Source organism: Electrona antarctica (assembly GCF_951216825.1).
Source record: "Electrona antarctica genome assembly, chromosome: 10".
NCBI lineage: Eukaryota > Metazoa > Chordata > Actinopteri > Myctophiformes > Myctophidae > Electrona > Electrona antarctica.
The window spans coordinates 40325841-40348034 of NC_136791.1; the positions used below are offsets into that span (position 1 = coordinate 40325841).

At 42.1% G+C, this 22194-nt stretch overlaps 1 protein-coding gene across 1 annotated transcript in view; it reads right to left on the reverse strand.

Annotated features, from left to right (window-relative positions):
• LOC306930834 (sprouty-related, EVH1 domain-containing protein 2-like) overlaps positions 1 to 22194 on the reverse strand; it is a gene marked incomplete at its 3' end in the record, with an annotated part of 123133 nt that overhangs the window by 99639 nt on the left and 1300 nt on the right. Inside the window, exons 2-3 of the mRNA XM_079511930.1 lie at positions 3824 to 4034; positions 2646 to 2814 (exon numbers count right to left, since the gene is read on the reverse strand). Of these exons, the coding sequence (XP_079368056.1) occupies positions 2646 to 2814; positions 3824 to 4034 (380 nt within the window). The remainder of the gene's footprint in view (positions 1 to 2645; positions 2815 to 3823; positions 4035 to 22194) is intronic.

Here is a 22194-nt window from a genome sequence, read left to right on the forward strand (position 1 = left end):
GATATTGTATGTTTTGGAGAAGCAGCAGTGTACGTTTGTTTTGTCTATGAAATAATAATTCTGTTGATACAAGCTTTGAGCTGAGGAGTAGCCTAACACTTAGGCCGCTAGCATTTATTGAAAAATTAGGATCTAATTCACGGCAGCATTTTTTTAATTTGAGCTCTTATTTTTAAAAGCCGCCATTTCCGCTCCACAAACAGTAGTAGGCCTTGTTTACAATGTGAATCCAGGCCGGAGCTCCGGAGAGCTCTAGATCGTCAGCTCTGTGCCGTCAAAGAAACGCTGTTTTGACCAAAAATGCCATCTGGGACAAGGAATAGGAGATACAGGCGATTGAAAGAAATGGATAGAATGGATTCTTATGGCGACGACGATCTAAGATGGGCGATCCAGTGCTGTGCTAACAATACAGCTAGCTAACCGGCTAACGTGAGTAGCATTTTGGCTCGAGCAATCGAACGCGCTATAAAAGCTCAATTGCCGAAGGTCGTCGGCAATGGCGTTAAGCGTCAGTATCAAAATTAGGCTTCAATTGACTTTAATCGTCGGCAATGACGCGGAGGGTGTTAAGATGTGAATAATGTTGATGCGCTTTTGAATATGACAATGCTGTATCCATTATAACGTTGCTCAGCTGTACAGTTCAGGCAAACTAAAGAGGCTAGTACTCACAGCCAGGTTGTTGTGATGAATGATCATTACAGTACAGTAAGCTTTCAGTTCAAGTGGTAATATAACGTTAATTACATGTAAATGTTGTGTCCATGGTCCGTCCACCTTTAAGATTAAAGTCTTGCTTGTGCATCTTCCTCTCGTTTGAAAGTGTCTGTGGCATATTTTACTTTTATTGATACAAATAGTTTTGACAGTTTAAATCCGCACGCAGGCATTACTCTCGACAATTACGCAGCAACAACACCACTCTTGCATCCTGTCGCCCCATCATAATGAAGTGCCTTCCCATTGCCTCCCAATGCTGCACATTTTACCCAGGTTATTAACAGGAAATAGGTGTAAGTTGTTACTTAACAGCGTGAGAGAGGCAAGGAACCGAGTGAGCGAGAGAGATGGGGCAAGAGAGGGGGCCTCTCGGTGAGCGTTGGAGACAGGGTTTTAGGGAGCGCTTGTTTTGCATCACGAGGCCCCCTGGCAGGTGGAGGCTGTTTCAATTGAAACGAATGAAACCCTCTTAAGGCCGCTTTTGGATTTGAAACGGCACCGCTAAAAAACAACTTTTTGCCCTGAGCCGGTTGCTAGGCAACGCCTTCATCACCCCCGCACGGAACGCACTCGCGCATGTGTAGACTACCGATAGAAGTAGCATCTTCTATGGCTCTTTACTCAAAAACTACGTTGCTGTCCGGTTGTGCTGATCAGACATCTGATTTGAACTGATCTCTGAATTTTCTGCGCATTGCGATTGAAATATAAATGTTTCTCGACAAAGATAGCTACTGCTAACATTAGCCTTTTCTTACAATGGAGGTCTGCAAGCCTCCTCCGAGCAGGGAAAACCACTAATTCCACCAATTCCGACCACTTGTGGCCACACGGCTGCAGTCTAAAGCCCAAACCACACCAAAGGGTCGCCATGCAACTCCTCCCCTTTGGTGTGGTTTGGGCCAGTTGAATTACTTGGGACAACTTGGGACGACGTGGGTCAATGTGCAACAGGACATATCACACCGCTGGGACAACGCTAAAACAGTCTCGACCCTTTGGTGTGGTTAGGGCTTAAGTGTTAAGGTTTTGTCCAAAGTGTTTTACTACTTTCCATTAGTTCAATATATTCTAAACACACAGACGTAAAGGGTGTTCAACAGCACTTATTAGTTATGCAAAAACAAAATCAAAAACCTAAATCTACCTCCCGACAGCAACGATATATTCAAAGATTTGCACACTGCTATTCAACGGCTAAAGTTTAAAATAATTAACAGCCTTAATGGGTTAACATGAACATACAGTGGAACTGATGCTTTGTTTAACGCCTTTTCCGTTTAACGTCTTTTCAGTTTTCGCTCCGCATTAATTTATCTGCTGGAAATAGCCGACTGCAGCTTGTAGATCTGCTATTTTCCTATTCCCAAGAATACAGATGCTGCAAGTGGTTAAGCTAAAACTTAACTTTTCTTTGCTCATGTACACACAGTAAAATCCTCCGTGTTAACTTATTCATTTGTAACTCTTGGGAGTGTACATTTGTACACCGTCAAGAGTTGACACTGTTGATGTTTACTGCATTAGCACAGACTACATCTCAAAGTGCTCTCGACTTGGAAATGTCTTACTACATTAAGTCTATTAATGAATCTTTGACGTTCAGTTAACACTAGTTATTATGTGATGATCTGCTATCTGTAATTTACTTAAATACAAATACAAAAACAATTACAAGCGTTGATGGGTCTGTATTCTGGTACCAATCATTGCTACAGTATTTCTCTGCCGTTACCCATGGGAATAAGGAAATACACCAAACGACAAAATGGCACCAGCAACATAAGATATATCACAATGTGTTAAATCGGTTTAAGTGTTTCAGAGTGAATTGTTCCTTTTAACATGCCAATACTCACCTTTTTTAAAGTCCAATAACGTGTGGATAACTAGAAGCAAAACCAAAAATAACTAATTCGTACCTTCTGCCAGGTCCTCGATGGCTTTCCTCACGCCCCGGTCGAAGGCCCTGGCATCGGCGGGACTCTGGAAGGACAGACCACACCTCCTGTCCTCCACCTTCCAGTGGTGGAAGGTGGGCGTGGCCGTAGTGTACACCAGGTCCTTCCTCAGCGGACACTCCAGGATCACCTGTCAATCAACGATTCGGACGGGGCCAATCAGAGCATTGCAGACCGAGTGAGCATTGTGCACTGAACCTTCCAAGTAAGCACACCTTTCTGTGGGTAAACGCTGAAATGCTGCTATGACAGGAAATACCTCTAGTGAATTAATAATAAACAATTTGACAGTTGTCAAACAAGCCTAGCAAGTGAACCACGGGTTCACAATAAGGCAAACCTGGGTGATTCTTGCCAAATTAACGAGGTGTAGCCATAGATGTCAGACTGTGAAGAAGAGGAAACTGACCAATGCCAGCTGAGATAGATGGTAGATACCGGTTTTGCACACATACTACCAACAAACAGATATCGAACATAAATGAATAAATTAGAAGTGTGTTCAGAGAAATGCAGAAAGTGTGATGTACACACTTGACTACACAGTGATATCCTAGTGAGTGTGCAAACCAAATGTCCCTCAACCCATTTTGGGCGGGAACTCCATTTGGTGTTGTAAACATTATGTTATAATTTAGCTATTGAGAAATAGCAGATCTACAAGCTCATAGCGCGCCACCGAGTGGCGCGCTATGAACTTGTTGGTCTGCTATTTTTGAAAAATCGTTAAAATGTGCCTCAAATCTTTGATTGACAAAAATTGTCATGATTTAGAAAACTTTTTTTTTTATTTCAACGTCAGGCCTGAATGGGTTAAGGGTCACTGGAGGAGGAATTTACTGTGTAGGAAGGCCCCAAAATGTTTGTATATGCTGCAGTGCATCTGTGTCAAACAAAAACGTAATGCGTGATTACATCAGCAAGTCTCATGACTAATCATGAATCAGTATTTCATTCATCTGCGTGATTCCATTTTCCTTCATACACAACTGATTATCATTATGGAGACTCTACAGGGCTGCTGCTGCTTCTCCGTCGTGAATAGAATTCAAGCTGGAATTTAATGTGCATCTGTTGTGTACTCGAAATAAATTATTGTAAGTGCACGTGCGACGCATAACAGCAAGTATGCACAGTACCTGTTTGTCCCGCAGTCGTTCGCCATGGATTAGGAAGTGGCTAGAGTGCGTACTGGAGCTAGGCATAGGGGCCAGGTTGGGGGCCAGATCCGGAGGCAGGAGCCGACACACACCCACCCTGCTCAGAGCCCCTCCATCCTGGGCCAACCAGCCACCGCTAGAGTCGTCCCGCGTCATCACCACCGCTTTCACACGCACGATGTAGCTATCACTGGATGGAGGGAGAGAGGCAGAGAGGGTAGATTGAGAGGCAGAGTTAGAGAGAGGCAAAGGAAGAGAGGGAGACAGAGAGACAGTGCCAGTTAATTAAAGGTCTGGTGACAGGTTTTCTGACCTCAGTTGCACCCAAAAAACCTGAACTTTGAACATTCAGTGGATTTTCTGTGATCTGGGGTTTTCTGAATAATTAGGCTCAAACAAGTGCTCTGATCTGCCTGTGGACCGTGATGCAAACGGTCCACAAATCCCGCCCCCTCTCATCCCTGCCCCTCCCCTCCCCTATGCTTCAGCCCCTGGAGGGGCGGAGCAGGGGCGATGATTGACAGGCAAAGAGCCATCTGCTGGCTAAAATAAGGCGTTTCTTGCCATTGCATTTGAAGAAGCTTTAAGGGCCTTGCAAACGGGGAGCGATAAAACGCGCCTATAGTTCATTTTCAATGAGACCTGCGTTTTTGCTCGGAGAAGTTGCGGTGTGACAACGCAGGTGTATTTACGTGAGCACGGTCCCATTAATTTGTTGCGCGCGTGCTCGTTACGCGCACGCGCCCGCGACTCACCAGACCTGGGTTCTGTTTAGCTTTTTTTTTTTACGCTTGCGTCGTTGCGCCCCTCTTCAACAGACCTGGAGGAGACCTGTGTTGATCCAGGCAACAACGCCTGCGTTCCTCGCTTCAAGTTTGCAAGGTCCTTTAGAACCTGAGAAAAACACCTGGCATGGCATCCTGGAGTGGATTTTTCTGTTAAAAACCTTTTAATACACGTTTGAAGGACCGTGATATTAAGACTTGTTGTTAATGTGTTGTTAAAAAACAATGTCATTACATTCACACTAAACTGGTTGAGCCTCCCGCTGTGAATTTAAAGCTGGGCAATTTTGACAAAGTTTAATCTGAAATTGAAAACAAAAATCTAAAAAACAAAAAAAACGTATTGCGTGTTTGGTTTTTTTAAGTGAGCTTGTAGATCTGCAATTTGATCTTTTCGAAGGAAAAAAAACGCATTTTCACAAAAATACTAAACTAGCAAGCTTTTTAAAACAAATCTTCGAAACCATAATAACCTAAATGATGACCAAATAGTTAGATTAATTTTCTGACTCGAATAGATCATAATTTCAGAAAATTCGACCAAAGAAAACTTCACAACATTTAAGATACAGTATAATATGATAATCAAAATCTCAGACAATATATACTGTATAAAAAGTCAATATAAACCAGTAAGACGCCCTGAGGGCGAGAAGAAAGGTCACGTGCACGCATCCGCCTATGGAATATGGAATGAAATCTGGATGATCTCATCAAACCCTGTACACTCAAGACACGCTCCATATATATATGGAGCGTGTCAACTCCAGTATGACATGCAATAATTCAGTTTTGGGATCTTCGTAGGCTTGGTTTGTGACTTGTAAGTGTGGTCACGCTCTGCAAACCCGGTCGACCATAATTCCCAGAAACTCAGTGGGTCTACTAGTTTTCTACAAAACCCCCATTGCTTGGGCGGCAGCATGGCAATGCCGGGAAATCTACTCTAGCAATCCAAACCACCACCCCCAAAAGGTGAAAATGGTGTCGTGTTATTAAGGGACCAAGAAGTCACGAAGTGACTTTGGTCACTTATAGTTTTTGTGATTTTTTTTCTTCTTCTTCTTCTTCTTCTTCTTCTCCTCCTTCCGCAAAAAATAGCAGTTCTGGCTGAACCGTGCAGTCGGTTTTCGCGAAACGCGGTAATCTGGTAGAGGGCCATGCCAAACGTTGACTATGCGAAGCCCATGACGATTGGCCAAATGGTGGCGCTATAGCACTCAATTGAAAATGCAAACTTTGAACGTGCATAGCTCATGAACCATTTGACCGTTGGCAATGACACTTTGATACACATATGTGTCTCCTCATGCCGAACAACTTTCGTGTTCTGACTTTTGACCTCTGACCTTTAGATCACCCGCCATTTTGAATTATATGAAAAACAGTTAAAATGTATCTCCTCCCAGGATCTTTGATCAAAATGCACGAAAACTTCTACACGTGAACTTTGTACCTATACGGACAAAAAAATCGTAGTGCATTTTTCTTAAGTGAAAAAAATTAGTTTTTATGAGCCAATGAAAATTGCTGTTTTGTGAAAATTCTTCTTCTGCCTATAATACATACATGCAGCGTCATATGCTTATGTCACTTTATACAGTATAGTAGAGGGTCATGCCAAATAGCACTGGAAGCAGTCTTACTCCAATTGGCCAAAGGGCGGCGCTATAGCAATTCTTTGAAAATGAAACCTTTGAACAGTCATAACTCATGCTTTGTTTGGCCAAAATTCATGGCACTGTTTAAAATGTAGTAACTGATTGTCTCTGTGTAGCTCAGTCAGTAGAGCTCTTGCCTTCGAACCACAAGGTTGTGTGTTCAAATCCGGGTACTGACAACTCGTTGTTGTTCTTATTGCATATCGTCTTCTTTCTTGGTCCCGCCTTATCACTGCTTGCAGCTATATTTTCCCTTAAAATTGTGTCAATCCCTGATGGAGGCAGGTTCATGCAACTTTGATACCATTCACTTTGTTAGACTTTCTGGATGATGCACTCTGCCCATGACCTCCGGTGCACCTGGTCGTCCTTATGTCATATCTATGAACTATGATTTAGGGTTACCTTTCAAGTGAGAAACTGCTTATTTTCCTTTTGACTGTTCCCCAATTCAGGGGAACGAATCATCTGCCTCCATCTCACCATGCAATTCCAACTCCATCTCACTCTGCACGGCGCATGTCATGTGTTTTTCCTCCGATGTACTTGTTCCTGATCCTATCCATTGTTACTCCTAGAGAGGAGAACCTCAACATTTTATTCTCTGCTACCTGTCTTTTCCTCAGTGCGAATGTCTCTAAACCATACAACATAGCTGGTTTCACCGAATCACCACTGTCTTCTACACCTTCCCTTTCATTCATGCTGATAATTTCCTATCACACATCACACCCGACACTTTTCTCCACTCAGTCCAACCTGCTTGCACTCGTTTCTTCTTCCACACTCTCAATTGCTCTGCAATGTTGACCCCAAGTACTTAAAGTCAAGTGAGAAACGGCATACTGTAAATCTTTAAACATGCTTAGTAAGAGTACAGATGTTCCGATAACCGATAACCGAAGCCTTTCTGACAGACTAACGCTGGTATTGAAACAACTCTTAAGTATGAGGATGAAAGCTTGCTAATGAATAGCTGTTATTAGTCGGACTCACACAGTGACAGAATGTCTGAGGGCGTCTAAAGTCACGCCTTTACTGGGGCCAGACTCTGTAGGGTGGGAGGTGTTGTACCAGGACATGTGTTATATGCAATATGCATTGCATTCACACACGCACGGGTCCGACTGGTCGGCAACCTTAACCACTTAAACCGCGTGGTGTAGTGTCTTTTCTGTTGTCTGTTATTGTGTTCGTCATGTTGTGAGCTTGTTACACTGGGCAGCTATAGACGATGTTTCGGTTAGGGTTAATGTGTTTTTTTTTCCCGCAGGAGATGAAACATACAGGTAATAATCCAGCAGCAATTGCAGTGAAAGCAAATGACGAGATCAAACTATTAAATTCTTTGTTTTCTTTCCTTTTTTGCATTTGGAATACATATTGTAGCAAGGAACCGCACACCGGTTTGTTTACACAAGCCACCTGGCTGGCAACTTGCCAATAAATATGTTTTACGGCCACGCTACACGAGGCTTTTTGCGCACAAAACGTGCGCGTTTACCCCCGCGCGTGCGTTTAATTTAGGTCCAGTCCTATTTTAAAAAACGCACGCGCGCGGAGAAAAGCCTGGTGTAGACATACATTTATTTGATAGAAATGTTGTTTTTATATTTAAATATTGGAGGACTTAAAATGTATGTGATGAATTTAAATTCAAATGTGACAAAAACAAATTGTTATTAAAAGATACAGGGAGCCACTAGGGAGGGCCTAAAGAGCTGCATGTGGCTCAAGAGCCGAGAGTTGCTGACCTTCCTAAATATTCTGGGAGGAAACCAATCCATTCCTCAGACCAATGAGCAACTACAACTTCTCCATATATATAAACATGTGTGTGTGTGTGTGTGTGTGTGTGTGTGTGTGTGTGTGTGTGTGTGTGTGTGTGTGTGTGTGTGTGTGTGTGTGTGTGTGTGTGTGTCAAATTCCACCCTAACAGCAGGCCCACAGTAGTCAATTCACATACCATGAGCAGACACACACTACATTTAAGTAGCATCACACAACAGGAAGTGCTTTACAGTGCCAAACATTTTAGCCTATGACGCAAAAGAGAAATTTGATGTCTTTCCGGGACCCAAACTAGTGAAAATAGTCGATCTACAAGATTGTAGACCCATTTATTTCTTTGATGTATCTTTTATTTCTCAATGAAATTACTTAAAAATAATTGGATTAGTTTTTAATTCATGAGTTTTGAAAATATTTGAGAAATGTTTTTAAAAACTAAATGTAATGAACAAATAATTAAGGGACCCATACAAATGTGTTTGTGAACAGTGCTTTACAGTACACTGTAGATAATAGATGTGAACAGTGCTTTACAGTACACTGTAGATAATAGATGTGAACAGTGCTTTACAGTACACTGTAGATAATAGATGTGAACAGTGCTTTACAGTACACTGTAGATAATAGCTGTGAACAGTGCTTTACAGTACACTGTGTAGATAATAGCTGTGAACAGTGCTTTACAGTACACTGTGTAGATAATAGCTGTGAACAGTGCTTTACAGTACACTGTGTAGATAATAGCTGTGAACAGTGCTTTACAGTACACTGTGTAGATAATAGCTGTGAACAGTGCTTTACAGTACACTGTAGATAATAGCTGTGATTCGGTCCATTCAGCATGACCTTGAGTGTGAATTTGTACACAATAGTTGTTGCACCATAAACTACGTTTTTTGGTTCCACCAACAAATATAACCTAGGTATTCAGGACTCCATCGAAAAAACACAAAATAGTCAGCCCAGACTGGGTGGGTAATATAGAACAGGCTAGTAGCTAACATGTTGGAATGCCTCTTGTACGTTCAAATTCACTGACCGAAGTTAACTGTTGTGGTATACAACAAAACCAATGTCGGCTCTATAGTTTAGACTATTTGATTAACATCAAGCCACTTTTTTTTAACAATACAATAACAAAGAATTCCAACAACAGGGCAATTGGATGTCGTACAGTAAAAAAAACAAAGCCTTCTCAAGGATGGCAGCCACCACCCTTGGCTGCAACACAAATGACACAACAGTGATCTCTACATGAATGACCTGTGACACAAACAGGATACACCACTGTTTGCATATTCCAGTGATGCCTGGCCTGCGTTTGGTAAAAGAAGGCAGCGGAGAACGATACGAGGGGAAGAGAGAGAGAGAGCAACAGAGGGAAAGATAACAGGGGAGATGATGGATAGAGGCGGCAGGAAAGACGACAACAGAGTGAGAATGATAGAGAACTGGAGTGAATGAAGGCGTTGTTACATAATTAGCTTTAGCTCAGACAGCCTCAGCGATTTGATGCTCCCCACACACACACACACACACACACACACACACACACACACACACACACACACACACACACACACACACACACACACACACACACACACACACACACACACACACACACACACACACACACACACACACACACACACACACACACACACACACACACACACACACACACACACACACACACACACAGGTGGCAAGACTGGTTCACCAGCACCCACCCACACATTCACAAAACCGACTGACTGAGTGACATACAGTGAAAGACAGAACAGTCAAAACATACCCATCTGACTCCATAGTACAGATATATATAAATGCACTTACTTGAATCCCTTAAATTAACTGACTTAAAAAAGGTCCATCGCATATTAAGAAGTCCCACTAAATTAAATTTACATTCAAGTCACACACACACACACACACACACACACACACACACACACACACACACACACACACACACACACACACACACACACACACACACACACACACACACACACACACACACACACACACACACACACACACACACACACACACACACACACACACACACACACACACACACACACACACACACACACACACACACACACACACACACACACACACACACACACACACACACACACACACACACACACACACACACACACACACACACACACACACACACACACACACACACACACACACACACACACACACACACCCCCCTAACAGAAATAACGCTAGATTCTGAGCTAAATAAGACCATGTGGTTTGAGAGATACATGATCCCGGCTATCAACTCCCTGAGATGAACTTGTCACATTCTGTGTCGTCTCGTGACCCATGTTTAAAACACAGTCTGTAGACGCAGGCCTGCAATCTGTGGTTGGAACACACAGACAGCCAGCCAGCCACAACCAGCGGCACTGTGCTACTTCTACATGCTAGGGCAGGCGTTCCCAAACTGTGGGTCGGGACCCATGTTTGGATCACAGACCACATTTTATAGGTCACAAGTAAATATCCCCTTTTTTCATTGCCTACACAAAAACAATAATAATAATTAATACATATATATAATTTCTAAAGGTAGTTAAAACAAAAGCAAATCACTAGGTACTTTATCTATTAAAAACTGTTCCAACATTCAAAAGTATTTCATAAATAAAATCTAGAAAACCACACACACACACACACACACACACACACACACACACACACACACACACACAAGGCCAAATAGCTAGCATCACAAGCAAGTATGACCGGTCTGTATCATCTACACAGTATTTATCATTTATAACTCTGAAGGCGTTACAAAATAAATGCCAAATTGACACTTACAGGTTACATTGCACACTCAGAGTTAAATGAATAGGTTTTCACTGTGCAGTGTACATTACAACACCGCAATGGGTCTGTTATCGGGCTAGGAATCCAGTGCATCATGTGTAGCAGATAAAAGGGCCAGTGAGGGCAGCCCAGCCATGTGTGATAAGAGCAGCCTCACTTCCTCTGATAAGGAGTGAATAGACCACACCCCAGGCCTGCTTGACAAACTCTGCTCCACACCCCTGCACAGGACATGAATCGCTTTCTGGGAAATATCACTTAGGAAATACACAAATGTATGAATAAATAAATACAAAGTTGGCCAGCTAGAAGTCCTGGTGGTGCCATCAATAGGGCAGCTATAAATACTGTCCATTAGTATGTATACTAGTGTCAATCATGGTGGTAGCCTGTACAAAAGGACCTTACATGCTATGCTGTACAGTAAAAACCTAAACTAATTTAACTCGGAGCAGAGGGTGTACAAATGTGATCAAATAGGCCAGTGGTTTTCAACCAGTGATCCTTGAGGGGTGTTGAATATTGTTTGTGAAATAACTTAATTGAATAGCACTGTTTATAGCACTTTAAAGAAGACAATAGGACAATGACCATTCACACCTAGTGTCATCCCTAATCAGTGGGATTGAGCCCATGCTGTGAGTGCTTATAGGCAGGAAGTGACACTCTTCCTTCAGATTCGATTCAGATTCAGAATTGTTTGACCTTGAACTTGATGCCAACATTGTAACCTCCCTTTTCCCCTGTTTTTAGTATTGTTAAACCGTATAGGAAACAAAATGAAATCTTAATTGCAAGCAAGAAGTTGTCCCGTCTGATGGTATTCGCACCGCTACAAGGGGGTTCCAGGTGGTCCCCAGCTAAATGATTGAAAGTTGGTAACCAAATGGACCCTTATAGAACTTTGACTCTTTACGTGTCCCTTTGGTTTCATGTCATGCTCTCAAGAGTTAAATTACACATTTAGAGAGAATGTAGAATTGTTCTTTTGATCAACGTTCTCCTGTGGTACCACATCAATATACAGCATGGAATTGTGGACAAAATCTTATCCAACGACAACAAAATATTTGTAGGTTTTGGGTCTGAGAGGCTAAATCGCATCAAATGTTGATCTGTGTCACTCTCAAATGCCAAATAAATAATGGGCCTTGATATGAGAAGTGAAATGGGCCCATAAGAGGCGAGACCCTTTGGTTACACTGTACACTACACTACACTACACTACACTACACTACACTACACTACACACTCTCAGAGTAACTCAAATGAACGCTGAGGATTATGGCGTGTGCACAGGGACAGTGCAGGCAGCAAGACATACTTAACCCATTTAGGCCTGACGTCAAAATAAAATAAAACGTTCACTCTGAAAGAATATATACCTATTCAAAGATTTGTGCTGCATTTTTACGATTTTTCAAAAATAGCAGACCTACAAGTTCATAGCGCGCCACTCGGTGGCGCGCTATGAGCTTGTAGATCTGCTATTTTCAATAGCTAAAGTATAACAGAATGCTTGAAACACCAAAAGGGGTTCCCGCCCCAAAATGGGTTAAAAGCAGTGGTTCCCTAACTTTTAACTTTGAACTTCAGGTCGAGACCCAAAAGAGAGCCGATTAGATGTTTGCCTGGTGGAAACAGCAGATCTAAAAGTGCACAACACGTTGCTTTGCGCCACCTTGCGAGCTATCGGCTATTTTCACTACTTCTTCATTATTATTGGTTTTATTTATGGAATTTCTTAGATTTATAAAATGTATAAAATTATATAAAAACATCTATTGAAATACACCTTTCTTTTTTTATGTAGGAAAAGGAATTTTTTTTTAACTTGTGTCGCGACCCATAAAGATTAGTCTGTGACCCACAAATGGGCCCACTGGTTGGGAAACAGACTAGTGCTTTACAGAATGGACCATATAGTAGCACTCTACAGAGTACATTGTAGAGGAGAGAGAGAGATGGAAAGATATACAGACAGGGTGTGAGAAGCAGATCATTAGTCAGCGGGGTGAGGGGAATTTATTCAGGACTATTGACACTCGAGGCCCCCCGAGGGAAAGTCTGATCGGCTATCCGTCAATCAGCTGTAGTTATTGGCAACGCTCACATGTCTAGGCTGCACACTGTGCGTGTCCCACAAAGGTCATAAACTTGCAGAATAGAGCTATAGCTAACATCCCATGCTAACTGACCAATCATATTGTGAGTATGGCTCACCCATCCCTTCCCCCCCCCCCCCCCCCAATGAGAAACCTACAGTTCAGTTGGCCTACAGCATTTTATATCAAAGATTCAGTGCCTTGAAGACTAATAACAGTGGGTCCTCTCTTTGCAATCTTGATAGCAAATTACGAGGTCAGCTAAGTTTATGAATGAAACCGCACAAGTTGCAATATGGCGTTCAGTGGCAAAACCTAACTGCCGGTATACAGGGGAAGTCTGGATGGCATCATCCTGGCATTGACTTGTTTGATTGATTTTACATACAGTCAAACACTCAGTCCAAAAGGGATAGCAGCACAATAAAAGGTCCTTTATACGGTCTTGTTTCCATTTAGGCCCTATGCAATAAATTCATAGCTGGTGGTGGGCAGGTGTGGTGTCTCCTTTGGGCAAATGGGAATATCAATCTTTATAAATACTTCACCTGTAAGTACAAAGCTGCTTCACAACAACAATGTTAGGGAAACTAACCCTTTCTCACTTGTTGTAAGTAATGTGGCAATCTTCACCCATGCACAGCTGAACTGGGAATGAAGACGTCAAATTTCCGTGAAAATATGACGGACAGTACTTTTGTAGCTACGTGGGAAGTGACGCTTTAAATCCCACGGCCTGTGAGCTCACCAGCACGCTATTCAATTTTGTTACAGAAGATTTGGAAAACAGAGCAAGCAATACAGCCAAAAACATTTGACAAAAATGTCTGGGTATTGGACCGTCCAACTCTGAAATAAGGAAACTTTTGTCTATTCAAGTCATGTATGTACATTATACATAATATCCTCCTGTTTTGCCTGCAATAGGCCTATCTCACAGCATTTCCCCGCCCCCTTTTTAGAGCTAGTGGTGTTATTTTTTTTCCGGTCCATAGGCTTCCATGTTAAAAGAGGTATTTTCACAAGCCACAAACTACCGTTTTGTAAAGGTTAGGTTTATTCTACTTATTTGAGTTGCTATACCATTGTGTTTTCTTCATATTATTATCGGTCTTTGACATTTTAACATTAGGAAATGTACTTAAAAAAAGTGTAAATGCCTAATGTTAAATGACACCACTATCTACCGGAAGTGGGCGTGGAAAGCGGGCTGTGAGATAGGCCTATTAGACATCTATAGCGCAATCATTAATATACTGTATCAGTCGTCTAATGTAGGAACAGACACCATATGGGACTCCATAAAGGAGGGCAATGTGTGAATGACTATCCACTCTATTCCACTGCCTTCGCCAGATTATTTTTTATCCAACAATATTATGGATTCCATGTGGGAAAGGGGCTCAAGAAATTCACTGACATACTGTCAGTTATTACATGCACATATTATCAACACAGATTATCTACTATTATTCAACTTTAACTTTTGATTTAATTGGTCTACTTTTGAGCAGACAAACTAGACATTTTGGCCTGTAACATTAACTGTCATGCTCAAATCAAATCCCAATTTCCAAACACTGAATAATATGGGTGGCTAACAAACTCATATTGATATCAGAACATGTAAATACAAAAAGGTGGCCATTGTGCCATTATTTTTTTAAATTTTGTATGACATACGACAATTAATCTCTGAAAATGAATTAGATTCTAGCAGATACAGGCTCATTTGAGCAAAAACATAATAACTTAGTTACTAAAGTGGTCCTAGCTGAGTAGATTGAACATCATTGGAGAATCTGAATCAGACTAAATGGCAAATGGCAAATGGTGCATTTATATAGCGCCTTTATCCAAGGCGCTTTACATAGATTGTGCATTACATTCACCCATTCACACACACATTCATACACCGATGGCGACGGAAACCATGCAAGGCACCAACCAGCACATCAGGAGCAATTAGGGGTTCAGTGTCTTGCTCAAGGACACTTCGACACTAACTCTGGGAGAGCCCGGGTTCGAACTGGCAACCTTGCAGTTGCCATCCGGCCACTCTTCCATCGGGCCACTCTACCCCTGAGCCACCGCCACAGCCGACTAGTGCTGTATGCCATAGCAGGTAAATGTAGCTAGTAGCCCATTATGTCTGATGAAACGTTGCTGCTTCTTCGCCTGGAAAGGAGTCAGCTTATGTGGTTCGGGCATCTGGTTAGGATGCCTCTCGAGCATCTCCCTAGGGAGGTCCTCGCTGCACTTCCCACTGGAGGAGCTCTCTGGTGGAGCTGTTGCACTTGCGACCCGACTACGGATAAGCGGTTGAAGATGGATGGAAGCTAGATAACATTCACATAAACCTAATTTAACAATTCTATTTATGAGATTCACAATATTTAGCAGGACTGCTAAAGATTCTCCAGGTTGCTCTGTTCTAGTGTTGATTTCTTAAACTAAAACTAAGATAAAAAATGTTCGTCGACTACCCTTTTTGAGTGGTGCAACCACTCCCTTATGGAGCTATGTGTGTGGGTGGGTGGCTGGCTGGCTATGAGCACGAAAACAGCATGGTTGTTTTTCACCAACTGTGCGCAACCTAACACACACACATGCACGTAACTGTATATATGATGCTTTCGGGTGTGCCAGTACAGTGACAGTACAGTACAGTACAGTACAGTAGAGGGTATAGTAGAGGGACCGCCACGCGGTAACTGTCATTTCTCAACCGTTTTGGACGTAGGGGCGGCACGCCGGAACTGGCCCGGCCCCCTGGGCGCGTTCCTGGGATCCCCCCCCCCCCCACACACATGGTAACTGTCATTTCCTCTACCGTTTCGGCGGCTCGCCGGAACCGGGCCGGCACCCTGGGTGCGTTCCTGTGGGTCTGGACCCCCCCCACCGGGAACCCCCCACACGAAGTTGCACCACTCACTTCACACGGATGTGATTTTCACTGACAAAAACTAAATATAAACTAAGATATGATGACTAAAACTATGACTAAATACATTGACAATTTCATCAACCATTAAAAACTAGACCAAAATGTTAGGGAGGGACTAGTGGGCTTGAGCTTGTAGATCGGCTATTTTCAGCATGCAAAAGTGTAAAATCAGCCATTACGATACCATTATGGCCCTCCAAAATACATTTTAGTCGACTAAATCAACTGTAGATTTAGTCAACTAAAATCGCATGATATTTAGTCGACTAAAACTAGAACAACATTAAAACATTTGAGGTGACAAAAATGTGACTAAAACTAAATCAAAATTTGCTGTCAAAATCAACACTGCTCTGTTCCTTCCTTCCTTCCTTCCAGTCTGCTGCTGTCTAACAAGGCTAATCATAAGTCTTTTTCCATAACCTCCCCATCTGGGAACTGGGAGATGTAACTGTATTCCAGGAGGAAGCCAGCTTCCCCCAAGGTGACTTTGCAGGCCCCTCCGTCGCTGTGGAAATATGACCCGTACTGAAACTAAGCTGATTGGTTATAAACCTCTTATAGGTGATGGAAAAGCTGTCAAAGTCCCGTCTGTAATGCACCAATATCCTCTTAGTCCGACACATTAGACGTATTACATCCAATCTAAGTAACGACTCGTTTTCCAACTGACATCAGGGTTTGGTGTAAAACGGTTGATCAAGCCACTATTTAGATAGGATGTTAATGGTTGCTCTCATTATGGCTTGCATGGCTGTCCGGCTCCAAGGCAGAATGTTTTGCGTACTGTTGTCCATGCTCATTTATAAACCGTTGCTGTTGGGAGGAAACCACCTAACTCCACTCCGAGGTTTTTGATTTTTTTTATAAATCAATGCTATTGAACACCCTTTACGTCTGTGTGTTGGTTTAATGGAAAGTAGTAAAAAGCGCTTCGGAGCACCTCTTAAATACATTGGACCCTCAGTGTCTAGGGTCCAAAAAAGTTAGATGCTAAAGCATCTAACTCCACCACCTCTCAGGCTCTCCCCCTCTCATGCAAGTAATTGACAATATATAAAGTTGCAAGCACGCATAAAGTGAGTGGCAAATCAAGTGGCAAACTGAGTGGCAAAGTGAGTTTAACGCAATCAGGTATGACTTTTCTGTTTGGATGTATGGGCTGTCAAGGCCACTCAGTAGGCGTGCCTGCATAACTTCCGGGTATGATGATGATGTCACGCGCATACCCTCTATACCAACTTCGATGGGGCAGTATTGCTTTGAATTAAAAATACAAGGTTTTCTTCATTTAAATGAACATGTTGGAGTTAGGTGGTTTCTTCCCGACAGCAGAGATATTCCCATGTTCCCTAATGTTTTCTGTTTTTTTCATTCCTTTTATGGGCGAATTATAAAATCCTACCTGTATAAACATGACCTGATCCTTTTGTGTCTTGTTTTAAATACACAATTAGCACTTCATGTAACCTTGACCATGAAATGGCAGAAGTGAAGTTAGAGGAAGTTCAGTAATACCACAAGACTAACCACCATCACAAGTGGAACATACTGGAACTATAAAACTCACTTTATTTTACAGTATTAACCCATTTTGACCTGAGATCAGATTCTAAAAATGTCTTCTACATCCTGACAGTTTTCTGAAAAAGCTATGTTTATATGTCAGTCGTTCTTCGATTTTTCAAAAATAGCAGACCTACAAGCTCGTAGCGCGCCACTCGGTGGCGCGCTATGAGCTTGTAGATCTGCTATTTTTCAATAGCTAAAGCATAACATAATGCTAACACCAAAAGAGGTTCCCGCCCCAAAATGGGTTAATGGTGGGAAAACTCTTGAAAATAACACTAATAGTTATAGACAGTTAGCTCTGCCCTTCACTACATCCCTGGCCTTAGACTTGAAGTTGTTATACAATGTCAACACATTAAAACAAGTAACATGGGCTGCAACTTATATGCTGTAAAAAGAAGAAGAAACTATACACATGACATTTTACGATACTGCATAGATGCATTAATCCCTGTAGGAACTTCCTTCTTTTAGATGGCCGTGCATATGATCAACCACAGAATAGCCTTTTCAGTAGGCAGATACGGGTCTTGAACGTGGCTCTTCCAGTTGCAGAGCATTCTCTCTACATGCTGTAGCTACAGACTGCCCATGCCACCTATAATAAGCCTACACAAACATGGTCTGGTCTCCTAGAGATCCCAGAGACCCCGAACACAAAGAAATATGGAGAAGCCGCCTTTAGCTACTATGCCCCTGTGCTGTGGAACAGCCTGCCAAGGGATCTACGGTTCTCTGAATCTGTGGACATTTTTAAATGAAATCTTAAAACACACCTTTTTAGCATTGCTTTTAACTAGATCATTGCATGTCGTTTTCCTGTTTTAGTCGCTCATTTTTGTTTTGTTATTACTATGTAGTTGATGCTCTCTTGTTGTGTTTTGCTCTCTTGTTTTATTTTTGCTCTTACTGTAAAGCACTTTGAACTGCACTCGTTGTATGAAATGTGCTATATAAATAAAGATTGATTGATTGAAACATCCGCTGCTTATGGGTCAAAGCATTGCAAATGCTAATAATTTGTCTCAGCAGTTGTTAACCAGTGCCAGGCAAAGATTACCACATCAGGGTGATTCCAATGTCAGGTAAGCCGCCAATCACAGTAAAGCAAACTAACTGCCTTAACACGTTCCTTTGGTGGTCCAGAGACATTCTGACGATGATACTGTATCACTGTATTCATCTGTGTGGCCAAGCACAGCTATTCTGTACTTGAAATTGGAGAAACCAATTACACATTTTACACAAGCTGTTTGGATCAGGTCTAGATCTGACTACAGCTCAATGCAACATGTTAGTTTGAATTTTTGTTCTTGTCGGCAACTCTGCAAGCGATACAGATGAGATGGAGTATAAATTAGGCATGACACATGCTGGTTTGTGTTACTTTGTACAACCTCTTCCACTACATGTACATTCATTCCCCAAAAATGAACTTGAACTCACAACACTACATGCTTATCTCTTACTCTAAACTTAACTCTAATTCTAACCACAGTCCCAAATTTAAGATTTAATCCAAAAGTAGACCCTTGGAAAGTGAGGTTAATTTGCTTGTCCTCACTTTCCAGGATTTTCCTCATGAGGACAAATTCTAGAATAAAAACTGAGGGGAACACACACATACCATATTGAAGTGAATGAAAACGCAACAAAGCTATTATAATCTTGGTCATCCAAGTCAGCTGATACGCAAACTAGCGTCGTAGAAAACAGGCCAACAATCCGGCACTATTGTTTGGTCTCCAGATATAGCTGGCCGGACCCAGACCATTATGCAAAAGCTACAGATAGTGTTCAGGCAGCAATGATCTGCTCTGTAAAGACACAGGAAACTCTGTGAGGATCTGTTCCACATGATGGTGGTGGTGGAGGGACAGGGGAGCAGGGAATGAGAGAGAAATGAGGATAGACCAACACAGATTGAAAAAGAAGGAGCAAGACTCCTTCACTGTTGGACAGAGAGTTGTGGGTGTGGGTTTAGTACTGTGTATCATATATAAAAAAACAAAGTGTATTTCTTGCACAGTGTGTTGTCCAAACCAAAATGTATTATCTGTCTCTAGTTTGTTGCTGCACACCATGGCATTATAATATTATGCACTATATACCAATAAGTACCAAAAACGTGTTTCATGGACAAGAATTGCGATTGATTGAATGTGGCTGTATCTAGCTGCATGTTGAAAAGTGACTATGCTGTGACTGTCCCAAATTCAAAACAAGGATTCTGTTCAGTCCGTGTCTGTGAGGGCATATACACACAACAATTGATGCGATTATGAATAAGCTATATATACACTTTTATATATGTATTATTTATAAATATATAATTATAATACTAGGTTTCTATTCACCTATAGCATAATGTCTCCTGTGGCATCCACGTGGAATGTAGATAATCACCTACAGTGCTCCAGAATCTGTCGTTCCCTTTGATAAAGACTAAAAAGAGATGTATGAACAAAATACATATTTTACGCGCACAAACTAATCTATGAAAACTATATTATTTTATTGGCTACTTATAGAGATGGACTGAGAAAAAAAATCGAATGTATTGGCAGTGGGCACCCATAATTATGCCTTAATAGAGTAAAAAAATAAATGTCCATCAAACATCACCTGTCCTATTTAAGTGGCAATGTGTTCTATTTCACCATCAGGTTTAATCACTGAAAATATAACTTGTTGCCATTTGGCTGTGCCATGGAAAGATTGAAGATCTTACATGTTCAAACTGGTGCTTAAAATTTAACTATAAAATTGGGTACTTAATTTCACTGCAACATCGACACTGCAACATTGACATCAACAAGCCACAACTGATGTTGAAAAAAGAATAGAACCAATGCCCAAACAATATCTCTATCGTTTTGATTGGTTTAGCTGGCATTTACGGGTACTTGATCACCTTTAAACATTAGTTAGCAGCATCATGAAACACCTGTTTGCATCATGGTACATCCATTCTTACAAGGACCTTAGGTTTTGATGAATCACAACAATCCATAAAATACACCCAAAAACAAACTGGGTACTACTACCCACAAAATCAATGTTCTCAACTGGCCAGATCAATTTTCAAATCTGAATGCAATTTTATTTATGATGTCAGACTAATGTATTTCCTATATGTTTTGCCACATTTTACACCATGGAAGCAGGAATCCTTTGGTAGTCATTAAATAGATGAAGACAATGTTGATACATTTGTTTTAATTGAACTCTATTCAAAAGGAATAATTAGGTGGTAATCATTTGCCACCTCTAGTTTTGAGAAAATAAACTACATGTTTGAAGGTTTTCTCTGGGCAGTTGTATGAGAATAAAATTACCAGTATATGGTTTTCATATTTTGCAGCATATCTAGCTCACAACCTGTGTATATTTCATACAGCACCAGTTTGCTTCTTTACCAAGTGTGCCACCAAATCTGGAGGGCACTGTACAATGTACATTCTGGCTATCAAATCCTGCTCGCCTAGAGGCTCCTGAAAGAACAGAATAGACCTGGCGAGGAAATGAATAACTCCTCGTTGCTGTGTGTGCCAGTTTGAATGCTTTTTTTGTTGAGCATCGGATTATGTTTCGTTGCCTCAGTGACCTTAGCTGAATGTCACTGGGTATCTCCTGGCCGATAGAAACGGTGCACATGCTGACCCTGCAGCACCACAGGAGATCAATACATCCCCCCCAGCTTGTGGCTTTGGTGTGCGTGTCCCTATAATCACATTTAGCAGTGATGGTAAACTGACACATCACGCCTGCTTGGCTACATCGAACAGGTGAGCTATTCACTATGTACTAACCTCCACATAGGCTACCTGACACAATCAGTGACAGGCTATTTCTAGAATATCTCTCACACACACACACACACACACACACACACACACACACACACACACACACACGCACACACGCACACACGCACACACACACACACCTTTAGAATATAGATCCATTACGACTGTAGAGCTGATGAGCGCTCATTGACACTTTCCTTCCGGTTATGAGCCAATATGTGCCCTCGTGTCAAGGTAGCGCTAGTCCGGCGGGCATGAATGGGACGAGCTGAAGGTTACAGCTTTTATGAATGAGCACAGCGTCACGCGACCGCAGCGCAAACATCCCCTCCCCTCCCCGTGGCCTTCGCCCTTCCGCTCCACGGCAGGCTGGGATCCTGCAAGGCAAGCCAGGCATACTTCAACCTAAACCTACCCGTATCGAGCACAGAGCCGAGGCCTGGTAGCCGAGAGGGACACACAAACATGCACTGCACACCGGCCGGGCGCGGTCTTGTGTATCGCTGCATGTTTCTACCGAATTTAGCTCCTCGAGTCTAGACGGCACAGAATGTAACCAGCGGGGTCCATTTGGTTACATCTGTACCCCATCAGGGCTACAAATTGGTTACACGGGCATGTTTACTGTGCAATATAATGGAACAACCGTTTGGAACGAACGGTTCCTCATTATGGTCCGTCTCACTTCACAGCATATAAAATGCATCACGACGTTATAACAGTGTGGTCCCGATGTTTCGGGGACAAGAAACAGAAAAAAAAACAGTGCTAAAAGTAGACCGGGTTGTTAATCCAAACGGAAGAGATCGTTTTCTTTT